Source organism: Myxocyprinus asiaticus, chromosome 23, assembly GCF_019703515.2.
Source record: "Myxocyprinus asiaticus isolate MX2 ecotype Aquarium Trade chromosome 23, UBuf_Myxa_2, whole genome shotgun sequence".
NCBI lineage: Eukaryota > Metazoa > Chordata > Actinopteri > Cypriniformes > Catostomidae > Myxocyprinus > Myxocyprinus asiaticus.
In genome coordinates, this window is record NC_059366.1 from 40,975,839 (window position 1) to 41,003,001 (window position 27,163).

A 27,163-nucleotide genomic window follows, 5' to 3' on the forward strand; every position below is an offset into this window, starting at 1 on the left:
CACAAGGTGACACACACAGATTTAAATGGCAATTAAAGGTTAATTTCCCACACCTGTGGCTTTTTAAATTGCAATTAGTGTCTGTGTATAAATGGTCAATGAGTTTGTTAGCTCTCTCGTGGATGCACTGAGCAGGCTAGATACTGAGCCATGGGGAGCAGAAAAGAACCGTCAAAAGACCTGCGTAACAAGGTAATGGAAATTTATAAAGATGGAAAAAGATATCCAAAGCCTTGAAAATGCCAGTCAGTACTGTTCAATCACTTATTAAAAGTGGAAAATTCGGGGATCTCTTGATACCAAGCCAAGGTCAGGTAGACCAAGAAAGATTTCAGCCACAACTGCCAGAAGAATTGTTTGGGATACAAAGAAAAACCCACAGGTAACCTCAGGAGAAATACAGGCTGCTCTGGAAAAAGACGGTGTGGTTGTTTCAAGGAGCATATTGATATTCACTACGTTGCTTAATTTTATATCGGCAGCAAAATGATCAAGAATAAATGTTGATTATTCGATATATGCCCCAAGCCCTAGTTGAAATGCTTTAGGGTAGATTTTAGATAGGAATTCTCTATTCTAAAACAAAAATTGGATTCTAGGGGAGAAGAGTGGTGTCAGATCTGCAAAACTGTAATCTAAAATAAAGAAAAAGAAAAGTTAATATGAAATATTGATTTAAGCCTTTTAAACACACCAGACTGATGGCCAAACACATATGTGCACACACACACCAAAGTTTAGATTTAATTTGATTGTGAGAATAGCTCACCAGGTCTGTGGAAGTGCTGAGGCGAGCGTGAGAGGGTGGGTGTGTAATTGTGGCGGCTGTAAATGGGTGAGCCAATGGAGCCTTGACTCGTAGACCTCTGGATGATTCGTTCCCTCATGTCATAGTAGCTCTGAAGAAACACAGGAAACATCTGGAGTTACAAAAATACCACCATGCAATAGCACAATACAGTGAATTGTTACATTGTCAAGTTATCTCTAACTTTTGACAGTATCATGAATAAATATTCTCCACTTGCAATACAAACTGTTACTTCAGGGTTGGGAGGGTTACTTTTAAAATGTATTCCACTATAGATTACATAATACATGCTGTAAAATGTCATTTGTGACATATTCAGTTAGATTACTCAAGGTCAGTAATGTAATCGAAATATTTTGGATTACTTCTTCAGCACTGGCAGATTTTTTCCACTTGTTTTGACTATAAACAAGTGGATATTAACAAGTGGGAAAAAAATGCCTGTACATTATGACAAAATACACTTACTGTATATTAAGAATATGCTCTCTGAAAAAAGCCTAAATATCTTATGCGGTGTTGCTCCTCCAATGAATGTATTGTTTTAAGAATTTTTAAACATTTTACAGGAAAACAATACAGAAGTTATCACTGAGAATAAGATGGAGTACATATTTGCCCTAATATCAAGTGTCTTACTGGAGAGAAAATAAAAGTGATCTAAAGTGAATTTTCTTAATAGAATTAATTATAAAATATAAACGTTCCTAGCAGGTATGGGCTGCAAATAGCATTTTATCTTAGCATAAAGTAAAATGTTCACATGACAATTTACACAAGGTTAACTATTTCTGCTGCTCCAAACTTACTTCAAAACCCCCCAGAGTGTACACAACGACATCTTTTTCTGATCGTTTGTGGATTCTGTTCATAGAATGAGGCAGAAAATATATATTTGTAGCTTTCTACACGATGCTAAAGGCTACATTGGTTAGCATTTCTCATATAAACATCCTTTATTCTTGTAAAAATTCCCAAACCACATAAAAAAAACATTGATAAACCATATGTTGCTGTAATTCTGTATTTATTGGATTTACTTTTCATCTGTCAAAGCGTTTCTAACTGTTTTCTGTTAAGTTGTAGAAACGTGGTGTAGCTTCTCTATTAAGCTCCCAAGTGAACCATCTGTCTGCTCGTATGAATGTAATCGCAACGTTTTTGCAGACAATAATTACACAAAGTTAAATTCTAAACAATTTAAAAATCAAAGCATCCCGAAGAGGCCATGACAATACTAGGGTTCACTGCATCACGGAACTGTGAACCTGCCTGGGCAGAGCACACATCAGGTTTGGCACTTAAATGACAGGTTTTCCATTGGTTAAGAATACCATGTTGCACGAAGTGACAGTTTGATTATTTTTTTGTTTGACTTTAATTGTGAGTGATTTTATCATTTGAAGATCTACAGTAGATTCTATGTATTGTGCCATTTATGCTCATAGTTCACTGTGTACTTTATTCACTGCTATTTTGATTAACGTTTGACACATATCCTTTTGCAATAAACGTTCTATATTCCCGAGTCTCGACGCCAAACGAGAAACCTTGTGATTATCCAAATATTACAAAGGGTTGCCGTGCACATCCCTACTCTAAATCCGTCTTACCTCAGCAGTCGGTGTGGGAGATCTGGTCTAAAACAACAGGAAAAAAAAATACAAAGACACAAAGAATTTGTGAATTAATTCACATTGTCACTGGGACAATACTGAAAGGATATTTTGGATGCACAAACTAACTATGAGGGTGAATCTCACGAAATCTGTCAAGAACAGTTTGGGTCATATTTCACCCAAAATCAAAAGAAAGAAATATGAATTTATGTTTTGAGCCTATCTTTAGGACCATTGAGATTTGTTTTCACTGTGACAACAATGAAAAAAAAAATGAAAAAAAAAAAAAAAAAAAAATATATATATATATATATATATATATATATATATATATATACTGTAAAGTTTTGAGCCTATCTTTAGGACCATTGAGATTTGTTTTCACTGTGACAACAATAAAAAAAATAAATAAAAAAATAAATATATATATATATATATATATATATATATATATATATATATATATATATATATATATATATATATTTTGTAAAGTAATAGGCCTTTATCATGATTTGTTGTACTGCCTTTATATATCAATATAGTAAACTTTTACAATAACAGGGTAAACTGTTACTGAATAGCGCAATGACATGAGAATAATATACGAATGAACAGCCTATCAATGCACAGGTGAAAGGTCATGTGACTAACTTACTCTGTCATCTGGCATGGGGGAACAGTCTCTCCTGGAGCTCTGCAGCTGTCAACACAACAGTTTTATATTGCGTTAATTAAACGTAGTGAGCTAGGTAGCTAGAGTACCTTCTTTTGACCATATTCTAAGGCAGCATCGCATGTATTGTGCCTCTCAAGTGGAGTGTGTAATATCATAATTACGAGTTCCGAGCACATGAATGACCACGCTAAATCATATTTAAGTGGGAAACTAATAATTCTAGATGATACCCGAGTTGCCGAGTTGTGACGTTGGAGGGGTGCATATACATGAAAGATGATAGAAACCGATGAGTTTGCCAAATGATTTCAAATTCTGTTCCTTATTTCAATAAAAATTAATTTGTTATATATGGCAGTCATCTAATGACTCACCCTTTGTGGTTTCATATAAGCAAATTAATTAATAATTTGTTAGCAACCATGCATTAATGAATCATTTACTGTATGTTGTGTATAAGTGATGCAGGTTTATTCACTTATGTTTATTAACTGGTACAACAGAAAAAGAGATTTGAGTTGTTCATTGTGTATTTGTAAAAGTCTGGCTTATTCCGTATTTTGTTTCCCAATTGAATGCATAACATGTCATAATAACAAATGCCCAACTTGGAGGTAGGAGCTTCCCAGGACTATTTGAAGGCAGCATATCCTTCGTGGAGGAGACACTCCCATAATGCATTGTGACGAGTGAAATAAGTAAGAGAAATGTTGATTACAAATATAATTAAAGCAACACAGAAAAGTATAGATAAAATAATTAAATCAAACTAAAAATGGTCTATTGTACCCACAAAAGACTCTATTGAAAACGATTGTGAGTCGAGTCTCCTGTGTACGATGGCAATTTAGTGCCACGTCAAAACAAAACAAAAATCGACTATTTCGAGAATGAAGTCAAAGCATTACGAGAATAAAGTCAGAATGTTTAGAGAATAAAGTCAAAATTATGAGAATAAAGTCGTATCGTTAAGAAATGAAAGTTTAGTAAATATTTTAAGTTGGAAGGAAAGTAACATAAAAGTTATGTGGTGGACAAAAACAAAGTGGAGCGTCTGGGTCTTTGGATACAGTAAACACCACTAACCAGGGAAATAACATTGGCTATGCAACTTTGTTGTCAAGTTAGCCGAGCTGAATTTTTGGGAAGTTTTTGCAAACTCTCTGTTCATGAATGAGGTGTGCATAATACAGGACTTTTCAACATGTGGGCGCCTGTCAAGGGAGGCGTAACTCGCGTGAGATGCTAGTCTTACACTCAAGTGAAGCGTATATAACTGGAACTGCTGTGATTATAGACCTATTTCAAGACACTGTAAATGGTGCCATGCCCCCAGTTATAATACTGTTTGAGTGCAAAGATCAACAAAAAAGGCAGACCAAGCATCACCCATGCCGAGCGGGACTGCGCGAATGTCTCTCTGGTTCTTTCTCCTGAATAGATTCAATTTCCTACATAACTGCTACAGTGTCCAGATACTAATAATAACTCTGATGTGCCAAAAGACCAAAGATTTCACAAAGATTTTATAGCTAATTCCTATCCTAAAGTATGATTTAACTAAATCCTCAAAATCAATTTCTTGCATTGATGAAGCTGTTGGCTCGCCATCAATTCTATTGTTGTGATAATCACATTCTGTTTAATTTGTGATTTTTTTCCCTCTAAATACTTTATTCACACAATATTCTACTTCATTCTCATAAGCTACAACTTTATTCTCATAATTTTGTACTTTATTCTCAAAATGTTATGACTTTAATCTCATGATGCTAAGACTGTTCTTGAAACTTTATTACTTTATTCTCGTAAAAGCATGTTATGCGATTATTCTCAAAACATTTAGACTTTATTCCCATTTAAATCTTTATTTTAACATGGAACTAATACGCCTTTGTAGCTGTGCATTTCACGTGAGGAACACATTTAGTGTGACACACATATGATTTTCTGCTTTCCAAATTTGTCACTTTTAAGGTTTCATGAGGGTTAGGATGCTGCCTTTGATGGCATAAAATGACAACGTATTTGGATTTCAGAACGGAGCTTATATTTGACTAATTGTTACCTCTCCCACACTCTCTCTCTCGTCTGCCTCATCCAGTGAGGTGGAGTAAAGTGGCTCGTAGTTGATTAAATCTGGACGCTCAATGTCATAAATGGCTTTGACCTTGGGAATGGCTGCTAAATCCTTGTAATCAAGGATTTCATTGTCTACTTTTGCCTAGTGGGAAACAAATATACACACAAACACAGATAAGGAGTTACATAGCTATCTACATGACAGCAGTGCAAATATAAACTTCACCAAATGCATTCTTCCAGGCCAATGCAAGTGTCTGATTGTGGACATTTAAATATGAGTAAACTAACAATTTTCAGAATTGATAGAAATTGAAAAAATGATTGGATGAAATCATTGTAATCTTTTTTATAATTTGATAAAAATTTGATGGAATGCAACACTCAATACTTTATTGGTATGTTTTGTTACATAAGACCATTTATAATCTCTCAAAATACAGCTATGGATAGTTTCCAGAGCATGTAGAGGTTTCACACAGAAAATACGGCAAATGTTTTATTACACCACTGCTGTCAGAATTCACAGAGGTGGACAGGAAATCTATGTGTCAGAACTATCTACTGGGACATCTATCATTTATGCAACAATCTTAAAACAACTACAGGTCTACTGTATGTCAAGTGGGTAATTTCTGCACCACTAGTGTTATCAAATTGAATTATAAATAATAAAGAACGTTTTCAATCAGGTTTCCCGACTCCCCCAATCTTCCATCGGTCTGACAAACAGATAGTCCCGCCCCAAATTAATCTAAACATTTTCCATAAATATATACGGAATTTTAGGTGGTTTTGGTAAAGAATGTTTATTCGACTGTGTGTGTACGTGTGGACATGTATTCACACGGTGGTGCACTTACATATATGGTGTGACCCGGTGACCTAGGTATGCTTGAATCAGGTCTGGAACAAATACTCTCGGACGATGAGTGTGTCAGCTGTGGAACAAACAGAGGTTTAGAATCAACATCATACTGTATATTCACCTGCAGGCAGCATGAAAAGAAATGCTTGTATAGGAAAATGTAAAACACACCATTCATTTGCCTCAGTTGGACACTATATTGTGATTATTCAGTCAAAATGTGATCATTGTTTGTTTGGTTAGCCTTTACCAAATGATTTGCTTGTGGGTTGTGCTAATTATTTTGTTTCATTGCATGTCATTGGAGTCTAATGCAGTTCTTTTTTTTTAAATGGCGTATTAAGTAAAATAAATTGTTACATCTTTTGATTGCTTGCTCAGTCTCTTGAACAAGATTCTTGATATAACAAGATACATTACATTATATGAAGAAATTCATGGTATACTTTCACAGAAGTTAGCCAATCATGGCCCAGAAAGTAGGTCAGTTGATCAATGCAATGCCACAGCAATTGAGTGACCTCTTAAAAAAATACTATAAGAATGGGGGCCTGGGTAGCTCAGCAAGTAAATACGCTGACTACCACCCCTGGAGTCGTGAGCTCGAATCCAGGGTGTACTTCGTGACTCCAGCCAGGTCTCCTAAGCAACCAAATTGGCCCGGTTGCTAGGGAGGGTAGAGTCACATGGGGTAACCTCCTCGTGGTCGCTATAATGTGTGGTTCTTGCTCTCGGTGGGGCACGCTGGTGAGTTGTGCATGGATGCCACGGAGAATAGCGTGAAGCCTCCACATGCTCTCCGCGGTAACGTGCTCAACAAGCCACGTGATAAGATGCGCATATTGGCGGTCTCAGACATGGAGGCAACTGAGATTCGGCCTCCACCACCCGGAGTGAGGCGAGTCACTATACCACCTCGAGGACTTAGAGCGCATTGGGAATTGGGCATTCCAAATTAGGGAGAAAAGGGGAGAAAATAAAATAAATAAATAAAAAAAACTTATAAGAGCAAGAAATCAATGCAATGTTAATACATAAATACATACATATAAATCCTTCTTTGCAGATATATCTACCAATGTTCTAAAACAAAAACATAACTTTGACATAAACAATGACATATATCATGAAGGAGACACAAGACTAATGACAGAATCCTTGAACCAAGCCTAAAAACAAACATTTAATCATGGAATCATTCATTTGCCTCCTACAAAAAATGAATGACACTCAGCAATGGGGATTTCATGTTTCAAACAACAGAAAATGCTTGAGGACCAAAATGAGTGTCTGAAATTTCACAGCACACAAGGCTTGATTACAAAGTGTTGCAAAAAAGGCATTCCTTTAATTACACTAATAACTAACTAACTAATGAACTTACATTTATGTTAGTTATCAACAGTTAACAAACTGTTTCACTAACAGAAATGATAACAATAATAAAATAAGTCATAAATGTCCACTGAAAATTGTAAAAATGGGCAGGGGTCCAGTGTTGGGGAGTCACTAACTACAAGTTGTAATGCAACAATATTAGTATATTAGTCATTAGTTAATAATAGTCTAAATTTATTGCTTATATATATATATATATATATATATATATATATATATACACACTGACTGCCAAAAGTTTGGAATAATGTACAGATTTTGCTGTTTCGGAAGGAAATTGGTACTTTAATTCACCAAAGTGGCATTCAACTGATCACAAAGTATAGTCAGGACATTACTGATGTAAAAAACAGCACCATCACTATTTGAAAAAAGTCATTTTTGATCAAATCTAGACAGGCCCAATTTCCAGCAGCCATCACTCCAACACCTTATCCTTGAGTAATCGTGCTAAATTGCTAATTTGTCACTAGAAAATCACTTGCTATTATATCAAACACAGCTGAAAGATATGTGGTTCATTAAATGAAGCTTAACATTGTCTTTGTGTTTGTTTTTGAGTTGCCACAGTAGACTGGCATGTCATAAGGTCAATATTAGGTCAAAATAGGCAAAAAAGAAACAGCTTTCTCTAGAAACTCTTCAGTCAATCATTGTTTTGAGGAATGAAGGCTATACAATGCTTGAAATTTTCAACAAACTGAAGATTCCTTACAAAGGTGTACACTACAGTCTTCAAAGACAGAGGACAACTGGCTCTAACAAGGACAGAAAGAGATGTGGAAGATGTACAACTAAACAAGAGGATAAGTACATCAGAGTCTCTAGTTTGAGAAATAGATGCCTCACATGTCCTCAGCTGACAGCTTCATTGAATTCTACCAGCTCAACACCAGTTTCATGTACAACAATAAAGAGAAGACTCAGGGGTGCAGGCCTTATGGGAAGAATTGCAAAGAAAAAGCCACTTTTGAAACAGAAAAACTAAAAGAAAAGGTTACAGTGGGCAAAGAAACAAAGACATTGGACAACAGATAATTGGAAAAGAATGTTATGGATCTTAACCCCATTGAGCTTTTTTGGGATCAGCTAGACTGCAAGGTGCATGAGAAGTGCCCGACAAGACAGCCACATCTATGGCAAGTGCTACAGGAAGCGTGGGGTGAAATGTCACCTGAGTATCTGGACAAACTGACAGCTAGAATGCCAAGGATCTGCAAAGCTTTCATTGCTGCACATGGAGGATTTTTTGTAGTTTAAGAAGCTCTGAACATTTTATTCAAATTGTAATAGTAATTTTTCACGTTATTAATGTCCTGACAATACATTGTGATCAGTCGAATGCCACTTTGGTGAATAAAATAAAATGTATTTTCATAAGAGCAAAATCTGTAAATTATTCCAAACTTTTGTCTGCAAGGTATATATATATATATATATATATATATATATATATATATATGAATATGAATCCACACAGTGCATTCAGAAAGTATTTAGACCCCTTCATTCTTTTTTTCACATTTTGTTATGTTGCAGCCTTATGCTAAAATGCTTTAAATAATTTTTTTCCCACATCAGTCTACACTCTGTATCCCATAATGACAAAGCAAAAACCAGATTTTGCAAATTTATTAAATTTATTAAAAAGAAAAAACTAAAATATCACATTGACACAAGAATTCAGACCCTTAACTCAGTACTTAGTTGAAGCACCTTTGACATCGATTAAAGCCTCAAGACTTTTTGGGTATGATACGACAAGCTTTGCACACCTGGATTTGGAGATTTTCTGCCATTCTTCTCTACAGATCCTCTCAAGCTCTGTCAGGTTGGATGGGGACTGTTGGTGGACAGCCATTTTGAGGTCTCTCCAGAGATGTTCGATTGGGTTCAAATTTGGAGATTTTCTGCCATTCTTCTCTGCAGATCCTCTCAAGCTCTGTCAGGTTTGATGGGGACTGTTGGTGGACAGCCATTTTGAGGTCTCTCCAGAGATGTTCGATTGGGCTCAAGTCCGGTCTCTGGCTGGGCCACTCAAGGACATTCTTGGAGTTGTCCCTAAGCCAATCTTGCGTTGTCTTGGCTGTGTGCTTAGGGTCACTGTGCTGTTGGAAGGTGAACCTTCGGCCCAATCTGAGGTCCTGAGCGCTCTGGATCAGGTTTTCATTAAGGATATCTCTGTATTTTACTGCGTTCAGCTTTCCTTCAACCCTGACCAGTCCCCAAGTCCCTGCCGCTGAAAAACACCCCCACAGCATGATGATACTGCCACCATGCTTCACCGTTGGGATGGTATTGTGCAGGTGATGAGTGGTGCCTGGTTTCCTCCAGACATGACACTTGAAATTGAGGTCAAACAGTTCAATCTCCGTTTAATCAGACCAGAGAATCTTGTTTCTCACAGTCTGAGAGTCCTTTCGGTGCTTTATTGTTACATCTTGATGTAATCCTTCCTCGTGATCACATAGCGTGTTTTCATGAGCTGAATGGGAGGCTAAACAAAAAGTTAAAATGAGACGAGACTGCAGTATACCCAACAGACTCGTGCAGCATGTGCAAGCCATTCGCGCATCACAAGCCGGTGTTCTGACAATCTGTGCTATCTGCTCAGGATGTGCTACTACCAGCAGTAAAAACAGTGATATGTAAAGTTAAAACATGGGTAGTACATGTCGGGAGGCACGGGAGAAGCTGTCAGTATGTACTACAACAGCAATGTGTTAAAAACCTAGGTAGCACATCTTGTCAGGCAGATAATACCAGCAGCGCTTCACTTTCGGTTAATCGCGCAAGTAAACGTGCCCGTTTTGCTTCAGTCAGGCTGCGTGGATGACAGCCTACATTCCATGTTTCATTTGTTTCTTTTTGCTATCAGAATAACATGTGATGTAATAAGGAAAACACCACTATTAATCCTTGATATTTCCAAGCCAGCATACAGGTACACCCTCCATAAACCATGGACACACTCAAAATTACATTAAACAATTAAAAGAGAAAACATAGGGGGCATGGGTACCTCAGTGGTAAAATACGCTGGCTACCACCCCTGGAGTTCGCTAGTTCGCTAGTTCGAATCCCAGGGCGTGCTGAGTGACTCCAGCCAGGTCTCCTAAGCAACCAAATTGGCCTGGTTGCTAGGGAGGGTAGAGTCACATGGTGTAACCTCCTCGTGGTCGCTATAATGTGGTTTGTTCTCGGTGGGGCGCATGGTGAATTGAGCGTGATTGCCGCGGTGGATGGCATGAAGCCTCCACACGAGCTATGTCTCCGTGGCAACGCGCTCAACAAGCCACGTGATAAGATGCGCGGGTTGACTGTCTCAGACGCGGAGGCAACTGGGATTCGTCCTCCGCCACCTGGACTGAGGCGAATCACTATGCGACCACGAGGACTTAGAGCGCATTGGGAATTGGGCATTCCAAATTGGGAGAAAAAGGGGAAAAATCCCCCCCAAAAAAAAAAAAAAAAACCCACAACCCAAAAATCTGAGTCTATTCAAAATATAAATTAAATCTGGGACTAAAGTTTTAGGATTTTGCAGGTGCGATTCACCGAAAAGGGCTAAATAGTTGATCGGCTTGTGATGTGCGAATGTCTTGCACGTGCAGCGTGAGTCTCATCACACTTTAATAGTGTTTAGCCACCCATTGAGCTGATGAAAACACGCTGCCATTGACCAGGAAAATAAAAAATGGCACTCCATGTCAAAAAGGTTGCCGACCCCTGGAGTAGAGGCTTCCGTCTGGCCACTCTGCCATAAAGCCCAGATCGGTGGAGTGTTGCAGTGATGGCTGTCCTTCTGCAAGTTTCTTCCATCTCCACACATGATCTCTGGAGCTCAACCAGGGTGACCATCGGGTTCTTGGTCACCTCTCTTACCAAGGCCCTTCTCCCCCGATTGCTCAGGGGACTCTAGGAAGAGTCCTGGTTGTTCCAAACTTCTTCCATTTAAGAATTATGGAGGCCACTGTGCTCTTGTGAACCTTCCCCAGATCTGTGCCTCGACACAATCCTGTCTCTGAGCTCTGCAGGCAGTCCCTTTGACCTCATGGCTTGGTTTTTGCTCTGATATGCATTTTCAACTGTGAGACCTCATATAGACAGGTGTGTGCTTTTCCAAATAATTTACAATCAACTGAATTTGCCACAGGTGGACTCCAATCAAAGTGTAGAAACATCTCAAAGATGATCCAGAGAAATGGGATGTACCTGAGCTAAATTTCAAGTGTCATAGCACAGGGTCTGAATACTTATGTCAATGTGATATTTCAGTTTTTCTTTTTTATAAATTTGCAAAGTTATCAAAAATCTGGTTTTTGCTTTGTCATTATGGGGTATGGAGTGTAGCTCAATGTAAAAAAAAATAATAATAATAATTTAAAGCATTTTAGCATAAGACTGCAACATAAAATGTGAAAAAAAAATTAAGGGGTCTGTATACTCTCTGAATGCACTGAATGCAATATATATAAGCTTCTGTCTCTTTATGTAGTCTCAGACTGACACAATGTTCAGTGGGGGGCTTTGTGGGGGCCATGACATCTGTTGCAGGGCTCCCTGTTCTTCTATTCTAATCTTTTCTATTTGCAAAAGTAATGTTTGGGAGTCTAACGTTTATATTTCCTATTGACACACTAAAGCTGAAGATATAAATAACCATCTTAAGACAAATGCTTTTGTGAAACATCTTATGTGCCTAAGACTTTTTTGGTCTTTTGGTCTTTATTAAAGTTAATTATTTAGTTAAATGCTATGTTTTTGACTCACTCATATAATTTGCAATGCTTTCTAGTTTTTCTAATTGTAGTTTGAGTAAATTTAGATTTTTAAGTAATGGTGTCAACCTAATTGTGATATGTTTTAAATCATTCTACGTAATGTGTAGCTTTGTCAAGCTATTGTTTCAAAGTAGCTTTCCCATGCACTGTGAGTGACAGTACATATTTGGCCTCAAAGACTCAATGACTTTATGATTACACTGCTATCTGTAGCATCACTGTCTATGAGATGGAACAAACCAGATGTTAATGTTTATGGCTAAAACAGGCTGTCTGAGCACTACAGCATGCTTCCAATGAGGAAGTACTGCAGCCTGCCGCCTCCAGGGGGCATCACATGGTCATGTGATGCCATGGTGCAGCTAACAGCGAGTACAGTACCTGCCTTTCTGATTTGCTGAGCAGTGCTAGAGATGCAGGCAATAGCTGTGGATGAAGACACAGGGGTCTGGTTGGACATCAAACATGATTCGGAATCACCTCAAACTTTCTTTGAGTGATAGGACTACAAAAACCAGCATGAAAAACTGCATAGTTCACAATGAGATAATATCTGTTTACATTCATGACAGGGTCAGAATCCAGCAGAGAACAACACAGTGACAGCAACAACATAGGACAAACATTAAAACACTGGACATGTAATGAGTTGGAAAAGAAGATCTTACCCTCTGTCTCTCCTCGCTTCTAGGTGAATGTTTACAGCTTGGATGCCAAACTGTTGATCCTGCATATGCAATGAAACAGATGATAAAGTAAATCATTCAAGCCAACCAAGGTAAGATGCCACTTTTAAGGTGAAGTAAGGTAAATTGGAACACTTTTTGGCAAATCATATTGAGCAGAATTAAAATGTCTATGCATGTAAATCAAATTTCCAGAATTGCTTTTTTGACAAGTCAGGTCTGTTCAGTCTAATTCTCTCTTCAATGTTAAAATTATGTAAGAAAAAAAAAGCTTTTATGGGGTTGGTCACTGAAAAATAAAAATCCCTGGAGTCTTGTGGATTACTTTTATGCTGCCTTTATGTTCTTTTTGGAGCTTCAAAGTTCTGACCACCATTAACTTGTCTATTGCACTGAATGGACAAACAGAGCTTAGATATTCTTTTAAAAATATCCGTTTATGTTCAGCAAAAGAAAGAAAGTCATACACATCTGGGATGGCATGAGGGTGAGTAAATGATGAGAGAATTTTTATTTTTAGGTTAACTGTCCCTTTAAGTACAAAGCCTTTTTCTGTAAATTACAGTAATTCGGTTATTCTGCAAATGAATTTTCTTATAGTGTCCATCAAGATTTAATTCATGATATGTTACTTTTAGTAGTTCAAATGCATGTTTTTCTTCCATTCAGCCCCTGTAGAAGGAATTTATCTATCCATTGTTTGTTTGATTGTTTGTTTTTAATGCCCTGCCAGATTCTATGGCTTTTTATTCTGGGTGAAAATATAATAATAGTTAAATCATCTAAAAAAATAAATAAAAACAATTTATAAAAAAAACTCTAAAAAGGATTCTGGACTGATTTTTATCTATCTGTCATAGCAAAGCAAATTCTGACCAATACCAGGTACCTGTTGTTGCAAAAGTTGGCTATTTGCTATTAAATCTTAAAGAGAATGCAACTGCTAAATTATCTGGCTCGTTTTACTGAATTTACCCTACTATATAAAACTCTGATAATGCTAGTTGGACCAGGCCTGTAATTAAAAAAAAAAAAAAAATTAAAGAAAAAAGGTTGGGTTAAAATTGTTTGTATATTTAATTTTAGCAAAATTACACAAGTTTTATGCACCCTCCTAGAAAATTTGTATAATTTTCTGCTTAATGTACATGTTGTGTATGCTCTCAGTCTTACCTTGTAGGTACATTTCCTCTCCTTCAGTAAACATACAATTACACCTGCTACAGCGAGCACAGCTTGGGTGGTAGTGCTTGTCTCCTGCCTGTAGAATACACAAACACCTTTGTGCATACACTTGTATAAAGTCAGCTGAACAGATAAACATTTGCATGCCACAACCATTTAATGGGTTATTTTAAAAATTGATGGTTCAATGTTTTGCATGTATATCATGTAAGACGACACATATTTTATTCAAATGACCATAACGACTGAGCTTATCAAATATAATACAGAAATGTTCTGTTCATACAGTCTCTTCAGAGAGAAGAAATCATCAGACAACTCCAGAGAGCTACTCTGAATTTATATCAGTCCCACAACATTCTCTGGTGTTTGTCCGCAAGCAGAAAAGTCTCAATGATGTCACTTCCTCACTCCAAAGGCACTAACTAACTAGACTGAATGAGCATAACATAGTATCATGGTTCAGGGTATCATGTCACATTAAAAACTTATATGAAAAAATTTCACTAAACCACCCTTTGGAAATGTATACACAGTTTATAATGAAAAAAACGCTCTGTCACATACATACGCACTGTCCTCAATCTGCATATACAATTTTTCAGTCTTTAGAGATACTGTACTTACTGAACCTCAGGCCTTGTGTAGTATCCCGTGACCTTAATCTACACAAAGTTCCTAGAGTCCATTATACTCCAGAGCAGCTATACACAAACACATCCTATCATAACAAACAGGAAAGTCTTAAGGTGTCAAAAGAAAGAGCAACTCTCTCTCGTACAGCCAATCAGGTTCAATTAGCTGGATGAAACTTCCTGTATTGCGTCCTGTTGCAATACTGCTGCGGGTCTGTTGTGAAACTCTTGTTATCTGTAAGCGCTGTTGTGTTTTTGTCCTCTGTCACAATCAGTGACCCCACTTCCACCTTGTATTAAGATGCATTTTTGGTGATCAAATCACATGTGGATAGCGCTAAATAAAGGTCTAAACCAGGTCTAAAACATTTTGTGATCGGATCACAAAAACCACATACGAATGTGGTCAAAAACGCATGTGACCACATCGCATTTGACGTGCAAATGCTAATCCGTCCTGTTTGCGTCCCGTCAACAGCAAAGTGCCACCCCTAACCTGTCGATCAACTGCTGCGCTAAAACAAGAGTTTAAACATTGCCGGTTACGAGCGGCTTTAAAAGGAAATAACCGTCCGATCGGAAAATATGAAAAATCATATACAAACATGAGAAGTTCAAGATGATCTTCAGTGTGTCTGATATCAACATGTAAGGACACAGATGAGAAGCACGAACATCTGAAGCTCAGGTTAACACAGGTAATTCACTAAAATAATGGATAATTCAGCTCAAAATGTTGCGTTTGTGCTTAGATTAAATTTCAGTTGCATCTGGGAGAAACAGCGTGCCATTTTTTGCGCTTTCTTTGTCTTTACTGATTTTGTTGCACTTTAATGTCGTGCAGTAACACACTGATATAGTGGTTGGAGTACTGTCATCATGAAACAGAGACCCTCCCCTTGAAATCCGAACACAAGTGATCACAGGAGACGCATTTAAGTGACCAGGTGTGAACAGCGATGTCTCATCTGACTACATGTGATTGGATCACCCGAGATGCTACTTAATACAAGGTGTAAACGGGGTCAGTGTCTTTGGTTTGGGACATAGCTTCATAATAAAGTAGGGTGTGCTTGTCAAGTAATAAATACCTAAAACAGTGGCTCTCAGTTGGTGGGTCACAACCCAAAAATGGGTTGCGGGACAGCAGGTAAAACAATGCTAAATGCAAATTACATAATCGTGCAAAGTTAGGATCGCAAACGATATGGGTTTATAAAAGGAATGAGAAAATGCTTCCCATATATTTCGTTGTAGACATCAATGGATGTGCATCCAATCAAATTCAAAAATATTTTGGTGCAAATTCATCTGCTGCTTGGTAGAAGCTAGCCAAATTAGGCAGAGGCCAACATGGACAGGTTGTGTGACTTGTCCTCATTCTCAAAAATCACTAATAAAACGATGCAATATGAATTTAAATTGTTGTACAATTTAAGCAATTTTGGTAGTGTGATGGGTCACAGCTTGATACAATTTTCACAATTTTCCTTCCTCTGTTGACACATTTCCTATTAAAACAGGAAGTCAGATATATCAAATGGCTTGTCTTTCTTTTACAAATAGCCAAAAGCCTTTAGTTTATGTCTCAAAAACGTATTTCCTTTTGTTTATATATATATAATTCATAATTCAGCTCAAAATGTTGCATTTGTGCTTAGATTAAATTTCAGCTGCAGCGCGCCATTTTTTTTTCACTTCCTTTGTCTTTTCTGACTTTGTTGCGCTTTAATGTCATGCAGTAACACACTGAAATAGTGGCTGACGTACTGTATGTCATCCTGAAACAGAGACCCTCCCCTTGAAATCTGAACACAAGCGATCACAGGAGATGTATTTAAGTGACCAGGTGTGAACAGCGATGTGTCTCACCTGACTACATGTGATTGGATCACCTGAGATGCAACTTAATACAAGTCAGTTGTTTTGGAATTTAAATCAGTGTCTTTGGTTTGGGATATAGCTTCATAATAAAGTAGGGTGTGCTAGTCAAGTAATTAATATCTAAAACAGTGGTTCTCAATTGGTGGGTCACAACCCAAAAATGGGTTGCGGGACAGCAGGTAATACAATGCTAAATGCAAATAATAACATAATTGTGCATAGTTAGGATCACAAACGATATGGGTTTATAAAAGGAATGAGAAAATGCTACACATATCTTTTGTTGTAGACATCAAAGGATGTGCATCCAATCAAATTTGTCATTATTTTGGTGCAAATTCATCTGCCGCTTGGTAGAAGCTAGCCAAATCAGGCAGAGGCCAAAAACATTCTGTTCTGTCTTTCTTCTGCTCTAACTTCTGTACTTTTGGTGGCTTTTGTATGACAAATTGCTTTTGTTCCTAATTAAGTTAGTCACTTCAGATAAAAGCATCTGCTAAATGTAAATGTGTCCCACCAGCCCAGAACCTTTAAACTGGGCATCCGTTGCATCAGTGTGTCTGTGTTTGTTCTATACCTCCAGTAATTTCCCAGTGATGAATTGCTGACACGCCTCACACTGCACACCAAACAGGAGCTGATAATCCTTCTCACAGTAGGGGGCGCCATCTCTGTGCACACATCCATAACAAGTGAATAAATGGGTGCATACAAATTGCAGAGAAAGAAGGGATATTGGATAGTAATGAACAATGTTTTTGATTTAAATGCTTCAATTTTTCTAACCAAAATCGTGCCATTTTGTCATTAACCAAATATCTATTTGATTGTGATAGCATAATAGTAAAGTTAATGTCGATGCAATTTGTGTACAAGGTAAAAGAATGTAGAAAAGTTCAAAAGCACAAGTACATGGCTCTGTCTACATAGGCGGCTGTCTTCTAAGGAAGCACCCTAGACGTCAAGGAACCTATTAAGTAAGTGGTTTAGGATGCTCTGCATAGAATGCAGCTACATTCATTATACTGTACATATAGCACTTTGTATGCATACATAGATACAACAGTGTTCCTCATGCAAATTTCACAGTAGACTTTACCAGAGACAGTTCAGCAGAGACGAACCACTGGTATTAAAATTAATTGGGGAAATGGAACGGCCAACGGATGTAGAAAAGGAAGTCCCACCTTACAGGTAAAAGAGCCAATCACCTTTTAGATATAAACATCGCATTAGCTGAACCAGCCTGAAAGCTTTTTTAGCATGATCTGAGCTAAAGAAGCTAAATTTGTGATACAGTTGTCAGATTTTTCTGCTGATTTGAAATACAGTATGTTCTTTGATCGTAATCTTGACCAACCATTTTGAAGATTTTGGTCTTTCCCCATTCGAGTCTATAGGAGCTGTACTTTTATGCTGCTTGTTTACATAGAAAGTAGCTGGCTGGCCTGCCCTGGGAGCATTCTAAAGATGGCCACCGAGTGGACTGACTTGCCTTGAAAGGGACTTTGACTTGACTCAGTTGATTTCAATGGTCATGTTGCTAAGCTAACAACAGAATAAAAAAAGCATAAAAAATAGGCTCTCTCTCTCTCACTGCGTGTGTGTTTGTGTGTGTCTCTTACTTGCTGATGTATTCTCCAGTCAGGACTTTGGCACAGGATTTACATTTAAAACAGCCCAAATGCCACTGACTCTCTAGAGCCAACAGAGCCTGACCATTCTTAATACCTCTGCCACAGCCCGCACAACCTGAAACAAACACACAATGTAAAACTGATTTGTCACTCTGAATTACTCACTTGATTCCTTTATTATAAAAACCATCTTGACATGCAGCACAAAACACAGAAATGAAAGTTTCACATCACAACACTAAGTGGCACCCGTGTTTCTCAAAGCCGTTGTCTGTGTCATTTGTAGAAAATTACGCAATCCATTTCTTAGATAAAGCATGAATAAACGTATTAGTGTAATTTAAAGTCAAAATGAAATTATAATTAATTGACAATGGACTTTTTCCCTATTTACTTTTTTCAGTGCATGTTATATCAAATAACAAATAAAAAACATTTTTGTCTTTGTAAACTTTGTAATAACTTGTTCCACCTCTGAATTGACTTTCAGCTGATGTCTCAAATCCCTCTTACTTTTAACTATACAATCAACTCCTGATGTTTAAAATCTGGTCCTGCCTTACATTTTTCCAATTGAAATTCCAGTTTCATTTCATTATGACTTTAAAAGAAAGAAAAAACCATTCACATTCAATTTCACATTATAATCTGTAGGGTGAATTAAGATTGTACAAGTCTTTACAATCTTTTTTGGCTTAACTAGACAACCTTTAAGGGATAGTTCACCTAAAACTGAAAATTCTCTCATCATTTACTCAGCCTCAGGTGTGTATGGCTCTTTCTTCAGCAGAACACATTTGAAGAAAAATAGAAAAATGTCTCAGCTCAGTAGGTCCTTAAAATGCAAGTGGATGGTGATCAGACCTTTGAAGCTCCGAAAATCACAGACAGTCAGCATAAACGTCATCCATACGACTCCAGCGGTTAAGTTAATGCCTTCTAAAGCGATACGATCGCTTTTGGTGTGAAAAAAAAAAATATTTAATTACTTTTTAACTATAAACCATCGCTGCTGGTCAGCAGCAGTATAGGCATTCATACACATTGCGCTGGCATGTTACGGACGTAATCTCACGTTTTTCTCTCGGGTGAGACATCCAGGATAAGCACACAAAAGCACCAGTGTGAGTAAACAAACAGATACAAATACAGGTCTAAACCAAAACCAACAAAGCTTCTGTACAACGTTCCTCCAATTTGGTTGTAAACAGCGCTGCTCTTTCGGATGTGTCGACGTGTGTCAGTTCTCGCGTGAACATGCCAACGCGATTAAGTCACACGTGCATACCGCTGTTGACCAGAAGCAATGATTTATAGTTAAAAAGTCCTTAAATATTGATCTTTTTCACACCAAAAGCAATCGTATCACTTTAGAAGACATTTATTTAACCGCTGGAGTCGTATGGATGACATTTATGCTGACTGTCTGTGATTTTTGGAGCTCCAAAAGTCGGATCACCATTCACTTGCATTTTAAGGACCTACTGAGCTATTGCGTTTCTGTTTTTCTTCAAATGTGTTCTGCTCAAGAAAGAAAGTCATATACATCTGGGATTGCATAAGGGTGAGTAAATGATGAGAGAATTTTCATTTTTGGGTGAACTAACCCTTTAAAGGCTTAAGGGGAAATAAATATAAATGATTTATCATAGGTCGATCAAGGCCATGTAGCCCCCAATATACAGAAACATGGAACGTGGCCAAGAGAAATGGATGGTCTGAATAATTTAATGTTTCATGCCAGTGGCCTAAAACATCTCTAAGTAGCTCTACAAGATTTTATACAATCATCTTTACTTCCCAACATGAATTTGTACAGTTGTCTGGATGCAATCTCTCTCTACCAAGTACTTCACAGATAAGAAAAACATCCAGTGATTGTTATTTATTTGTGACACTATGTAGTGTAAATGCATTAAATATATGTTGGCAGAACAGAAAAATACGTAACAATTAGAAGTATGGTCTCTTCAGTGGGTTGTACTTTTGTCTAAATTTGTATTGATCCTTCCGCTGACAAAACACTGAAAAAAAAAGTCCCCAAAAAACTGCAGAAAACTCAAAGTAGGACCTTAATATGGCTTTATGCAGTGCATGCCATATAAGAGACTGTAAGTATATCCCTCAAAGCCTCGACATTTTCATCAAAAATTAAATAGATGCTATACTCTGAATAAGGTCAATGCAAAAAATAATAATAATAATAATGGTCGTAGAATTATGCTTCATTTTCTTCAAGCAAATTATTTCCTCTTTTTGGGGAGCTGAAATGTGACTGACATGGTCTTGACAGGCTTCATGATGTATGTTTCTGTGTTAGTGTTTTGCACTCACTGCTGGGTCCTGTGACATCTTTGGTGGGTCCAGGAGTCACTGGCTCAGCACAGTATTGACACAGACAGTCTTTACCATTGAACGTCACTCTGTCTCCTGCAGGAAATGGCCTCCTGTAGGTCATTTAAAAAAAAAAAACAACCCACTTTAAAATCCTCCTAGACTCACCATAAACCACAGTGTCATTAACTGTGCAATGGCCAGTCTGTGCTGGTCTGAGAGTGTCTCTTACTTGCAGATTGTGCACACAAAGCATGCTGGATGGTAGGTCTTTCCAAGTGCGCTCACCACCTCTCCCTCCACAAACTCTCCGCAGATGTTACAGCGGGTGCCATGGATCCGCTGGTAGTCCACAGTGCACAGGTATTCTCCATTCTTCATGAAGAATCCACCCTGAGCCAGATCACAGCCACATACTAAACACACACACACACACACAAACATGTCAATACTTGTTCTCTAAGGTAGATCATAAGTCTTGACATAGGAGTGGGTGATTTGACCATATTCTGATATCACAGTGTGAGTAATTTTATATCAAGGTAATGGTACAGTATATGTGGTAATTTTTTGTTTTAATAAAATGGTTTATATATTAAATAATAACCATGTGGTCATATGATAATAACTATGTGATGTTACATACTCTATAGATGAAAGGTACTTCATCTCATTTCTGTTTTTATTTGGAACTTGAAGGAGACAAACCAAAACACAAGAATATTCAGAACAAATGAATGAGTCTTGCACTTGCATTAAAAACAAAAGACTCAAAACAGTAAAAACGGACTCTCTGATGGGATGAGCCACATTCACAGTCACAAGATAGTTGATATACAAACACCTGTGAGGCTGTGACTGCACTGCACAACAACTAAAGGCAGCTAAACTCTGCTTTGTGTTATGTAAATTAAAGGGATAGTTTACCCAAAAAATAAAATTCTCTCATCATTTACTCACCCTCATGTAATCACAGATGTGTATGACTTTCTTCAGAAGAACACAAACAAAGATTTTTAGAAGAATACTGTATCTCAGCTCTATAGGTCAGTACAATGGAAATGAATGGTGATCAGACTTTTGTTGGTCCAAAAATCACATAAAGGAAACTTAAAATAGTCCATATGACTTCAGTGTTTAAATCTTCAGTAGTGATTTGATTGGTGTGGGTGAGAAACAGAACAATATTAAAGTCATTTTTTTACTGTAAATCTATAAATACTGAATACTTTCAGATGTGAAAGTGAAAGTGGAGATTTAGAGTAAACAATTACTTAAATTTGTATCTGTTTCTCACCCACACCTTTTATATTGCTTCTGAAGATATGGATTTAAACACTGGAGTCATATGGATTACTTTAATGTTTCCTTTTTGGACCTTAAGGATTATGGTCACCATTCACTTACAGTTGCATGCACTTGCATGGACCCACAGAGCTGAGATATTTTTCTAAAAATCTTTGTTTGTGTTCTTCTGAAGAAAGAAAGTCATACACATCTGGGATGGCATGAGGGTGAGTAAATGATGAGAGATTTTTCATTTTTGGGTGAACTATCCCTTTAATAACTTCTTCCTCATCTTGATTTTTTTTTGTGACATGTCCTTCCCTGTATTTTCACATCACTCCATGTTTCTTCAACATCTCTCACATGTAAATGATGTAAAGCTGTCCTGCCCACTGATATTTGCACAAATATCTACAGTAGCATAAATGGTATAGCAAAATCTCAATCAGTTGACACATTTCTACAGCTACATAATATACGTGATCAACTATTGTTTTAAATCGAACATACCATTTCTAACAATAGTTTAAACAGGATACAAATTACAATGGCTCAACAATTATGAACAGCTAATGGCTATAATGGTTTCATTGTCACGTTGCTGTTCTTGTAACAGGATAATGCAACATCGTTGATGCACTAGGAATAGAAACTCTTAAAAATAAACCTCTGTAGAGGACAATGACCACAGCATGATCTTGAGAAAACATAATGGACAGAAACCTTGACATATCTAATCTGAGCTCTCTGAAACAACAGCCAGTGTGAAACACATTTAGAGCTCATTGTGTTTCATTTTAAGCTTTTTACAGTTACTCGAGTCATGTTAGAACATTTGTCTGGATGTTTAAAACCCCAAAATGGGTTGTAGGTCTGTTCTGAGAAACAATGCTATATGCAAATAAATAATAACATGAATAGGGGTTATCAGCTGATGGTTCGTAATGTTATTTGCAGTGGAAACCCTTTGAATGTAATTTTTTCTTCTTCTTTTTTTTCAGCAGGGTTCTACCGAAATTAGGCAGATGCCAACAGGGACAGATTGTGACATGCCCTCATCCTTAAAAATGATGAACAAAACAAGGAAAAAGAAAATAAAAACCAGATTACATTACCGTAAACAGGTTCACTTGCAAGAAGGATAAACATGATTTGATTTGTTATTATGCAGTTACATACTGGCTGTATTTTACTTATTTAATCATTCTTTTTTAATTACTATTAATATTATTTAATTTATTAAGATTACTACATTTGATCAGAGTTTAATTTAAGGACATTTTTGTTTACCTTAAAAACATAGCCTATTTGTAAGATTTACGCTGTTCAATTTCATAACAAAATTCAAAAGTAACTGTAATTTTTAACTAAATTTAGTTTTTTTTATTATTTTGTTAAAGATTACTCATCAATTAAATTTGATGGAATTTTGTTATGAATTTGAAATGCGTAAATCTTAAAACGTTTTTTTGACTATTTTTGCACAGAAAACTATTTTGGTGCTTTTTTGGTACAATTTTGGTACACGAGTTGTGAATCACTGGTATAAAACACATACGCACAAACAATACTGATAGGTAACCCCCTTTCACAGCTTTCTGCACCTCACTGTGGTTGCCCGTTGGACGAACCCTGGTCGTGACTCATGCAGTATGTGAGATTTAGAGAGAGAGAGAGAGTGGCACTATAATAGATGTGTAGAGTGTGTACATATGCAGGCAGCTCTGCAGTGCTGTTATGTAACTCCACATAGCTTCTCTCAGCCACATTTCAATGAGATCTACTCCGATAAAATGAGTTTATGCACTGGGGAACTCCTACAGAGGCCATTTGCGGACAATGAGTGTGTTTACATGCACAAAAGTACACTGATAACCATCATCAATCAGGCCATTCTAAAAATCCAACAACAGAAGAAACGTGTTTACATGACATTTAAGATTATCAGGTTTTTCTCTGGTTTTGACATCGAAATGTAAACAGACATGCACACAACATATGCGCACATTGAAGAAGCTTCCAGAATGCCGGTACACTGAAAAAAATTTATATTTTGAGGTAAGGTATAGATAGCAGAAAAGATGAAGTACTTTCTACATTGAATACATTTGTAGAAGCGTGAACTTGAAAATATTAAGTAAATTCTCAATTTCTACTCAATTCAAACATGAAAAAATTATATTTTAGCTTATAAGTAAATATTATTTATGATTGTTTGTTATCTTTACAATGCATCATCATGCACCAATTCTAAAGTAGAAAACCTTGTCATATTTATTTGCTAATTTCAGTAAATTTCACAGGTAAATTAAATAAGTATATTTCCGAAGCTGGTGTTACCAGCATGCACCAGGCACATTGAATAACTAATGAGCTTGCATGGGATTACATTTTACATTTTATTGTTTATTTTATCATTATGCTTAGGAACTTCTTGTTTTGTCAAGTCTGAAGTAAATTTTGTATTAAAAATTACCCGTTCATGATCAGAAAAATGATCTGTTGATTGTTACCGTCATCATGTTTTGTGCACCAAGTGTTGAGGTACAAAATCGTGTACAACTCTGGATCTTGTTTCTATTGCTGTTTAAGCAAGGTGATGTTGTCTAATAAACTACACAGCATGCATTAAGCTTCTCTGTGGAAGGCTTCCATGAGTTATATGGTACATGACTACGTACATTAAAAACGCATTGAAATTCTAGTAAATTTCTAAAAGCATGGCTTAATTCAGTGCTAAACTATTTAAGTAAAATGCAAAAAACAAAGAGTAAAATTTACTCGAAACAGAGTATTGCAAGTTAAACTTTACTTGAGAATTTCTAATAAAAGCCACCAAGAATTGTGTGTAGCCTTTACTTGAAAATCTAGTCTGATAAATTTACAAGCAATTTCTACAACGAAAATTGTTTATTTTTTAATTGTTAATTTTTTTTAAGTTAACCCCACTCCAATTTTTATATTTATTTTTTTCGGTGTAACAGTGTTTGCATGCAAAGCTAAACTAGCAGGTTAGAGCTGTTCAGGTTGCAGTCTAAAAACATAATTTTAAACACATTTGTCAAAAGTAGTATTCATCTTTTTTACAGGTTAAACTTTTTTACATGGAAAAAGTTACTTAGTGCACATTTAACACACCTTTAACATGTAAAATGTTTGCAAAACATCTTGCAGATTGCAAAGAGAGACACATGTGCTGTTAATATGTACTGTATGTAGCACACAATTTAAAAATATGGTTAACACTTCACAATAAGAGTGAGTAAAACTCAACACTTATTAATCTTGGTTAATGTTAATTTCATCATATACTAAAACATCTTTAAAATGAAAAGCTGTATATGTTAACATTAGTTAATGCATTTCGAACTAACAAGAAGAAAAGTCAAGATTAATAAATGCTGTTAAAATATATTGTTCATAGTTAGTTCATGATAACTAATGCATTAGCTAATAGAACCTTATTGTAAAGTGTTACCAAAATATGTAGCTAGCCCAATATCATGAAGTTTATCAATAAACACATCAATCTCATAGGAATGAACAATAGTTCATAGAGTACCTATGAAAGAGAACACACCAATTCCACAACAATAACCATCATGACATGCACTTGACAGTTTCTTTTTTGAAAATGTAAAATATAGCACTGAATAATTTGATCTGATGCATAAATGAATAAATAATCAACTTGGTAATAACATCCTCTGACACATTTCTTACAAAAAGACTTTCATCTCTGAACGAGTCAGACACAAAAGAATTCATTAGCTCTAAATTGGCCACATTCACTTCCATCGTCCATTCTCACTGTAACCTAAATTTTTGGGACGAGTCGAAATTATTTTTTGTGGAAATCAACATTATGCCATAAATGCTGTCAGCTGAGCTTTACTTGCATTGAACCCGGAATATTCCTTTAACCAGTTTAAGAATTATCAAAATTAACTAAATATATATAAAAAAAATGAAATAAAAAAAATGTTGACTATCCATGACATAACATAATGATCTATTTGGCTGTGTGTTACTCTCGAACAATTATGGTGATTATTATTACACAGACTTACAGTAAGAATGACATAATCCTTGAAGGTGGCCAACACAAAGTGGATTATTCTCAAAGCGCTTTACAGTGATGTTCCTCACACACTCTGGTTAACTGCTCAGAGCACTACAGGTCATGTTCAAATTCAGTTGTAACATTTGTGCAGCATATTTTCAAATAACATTCATTGTCAGCTTGTGTATTTGCAATTCATAAGCTCTGCTCCAAAATCTAGTGAGCTGCCAACCTAGACAGCACGTCTCCTAACGTGACAGTTAGTCCAAAAGCATTTTCTATCTACTAAGGATACCTCGTTCTCATCTAAATCTAATGCAGCATCACACGTGTCCTTCCTAGAATAAAATGTATTAACAGAAATACATTTAATTTAAAAATGTCAAAAATAATAAAAAAATTTAAAATGTTTGTGATTGTTCGGAATATGATGCACAAGTTGCATCGACTACTTTTATGATACTTTTGTGTCTTTTTTAAGCTTTAAAGTGAGGTAGACCAGAACGATTTTCATTTTGTGTTCCACAGAAGAAAGAAAGTCATACTTATGAGGTTCCAGAATTACTGAGGTTAGCATACTGCCTTAAAAGGCACCTGCTTATGTAGGCAGTAGACAGCAAGGCTGATCACTTCATTTTGTAACAGAGCCATTTACTGTTTATACCCTGTTTATAATACTGGTGAGACTTTTTTTCAGGTAAATCCCTGGCCTAACATAGAGCTGCTAAGTTCCTCTATTTCTGTCTCTCTCCCTATGTTTGAGTCTCTGTCTGTGATGTATTAATGGACCAGTGAGGTCAAAGAGAATTGCATCAACTCTGCCCTGTCTGAGGAATAAGGCACTGTTGATGTGTACACCTTTACTGCAGTCCTGACATTTTACAAATAACAGGCATTATATAAAAAGCAAACTAGTCTCATGGCATGAACATACTGTAACTACATTGTAAAAAAAAAAAAAAATCCTGTTAAATTTATGGTAACAAACTGGCAGCTGTGGTAGCCAGAATTTCACCATAAAAAATACGGTAATCACACTTCAGGCTTAATGGTATGTAATTTTGATGCCTGTATATTTTACGGTGCATTACGTTTATATTATTAAATGATATAAACTTAATACTTTAACCTTCTGAAACTGTAAAAATCTGCTTTTCACTTTATAATGTATTGTTAATCACCATATGAAAGGCACATGATAACATGAAATT

The 27,163-nt window shown here is 36.5% G+C and overlaps 1 protein-coding gene across 5 annotated transcripts in view; it reads right to left on the minus strand.

The window, feature by feature from the left end:
• The window catches only part of LOC127413532 (actin-binding LIM protein 1-like), a 65,542-nt gene that overhangs the window by 10,543 nt on the left and 27,836 nt on the right, over window positions 1-27,163 (minus strand). For 4 of the 5 annotated variants that reach the window (XM_051650757.1, XM_051650752.1, XM_051650756.1 and 1 more), the window contains exons 3-13: window positions 20,835-21,018; window positions 20,603-20,715; window positions 18,257-18,383; window positions 17,209-17,302; window positions 14,101-14,188; window positions 12,910-12,968; window positions 6,055-6,132; window positions 5,178-5,333; window positions 3,089-3,133; window positions 2,425-2,451; window positions 770-899 (exon numbers count right to left, since the gene is read on the minus strand). In XM_051650757.1, the coding sequence (XP_051506717.1) occupies window positions 770-899; window positions 2,425-2,451; window positions 3,089-3,133; window positions 5,178-5,333; window positions 6,055-6,132; window positions 12,910-12,968; window positions 14,101-14,188; window positions 17,209-17,302; window positions 18,257-18,383; window positions 20,603-20,715; window positions 20,835-21,018 (1,101 nt within the window). The remainder of the gene's footprint in view (window positions 1-769; window positions 900-2,424; window positions 2,452-3,088; window positions 3,134-5,177; window positions 5,334-6,054; window positions 6,133-12,909; window positions 12,969-14,100; window positions 14,189-17,208; window positions 17,303-18,256; window positions 18,384-20,602; window positions 20,716-20,834; window positions 21,019-27,163) is intronic. The other variant, XM_051650754.1, reaches the window with a different exon arrangement.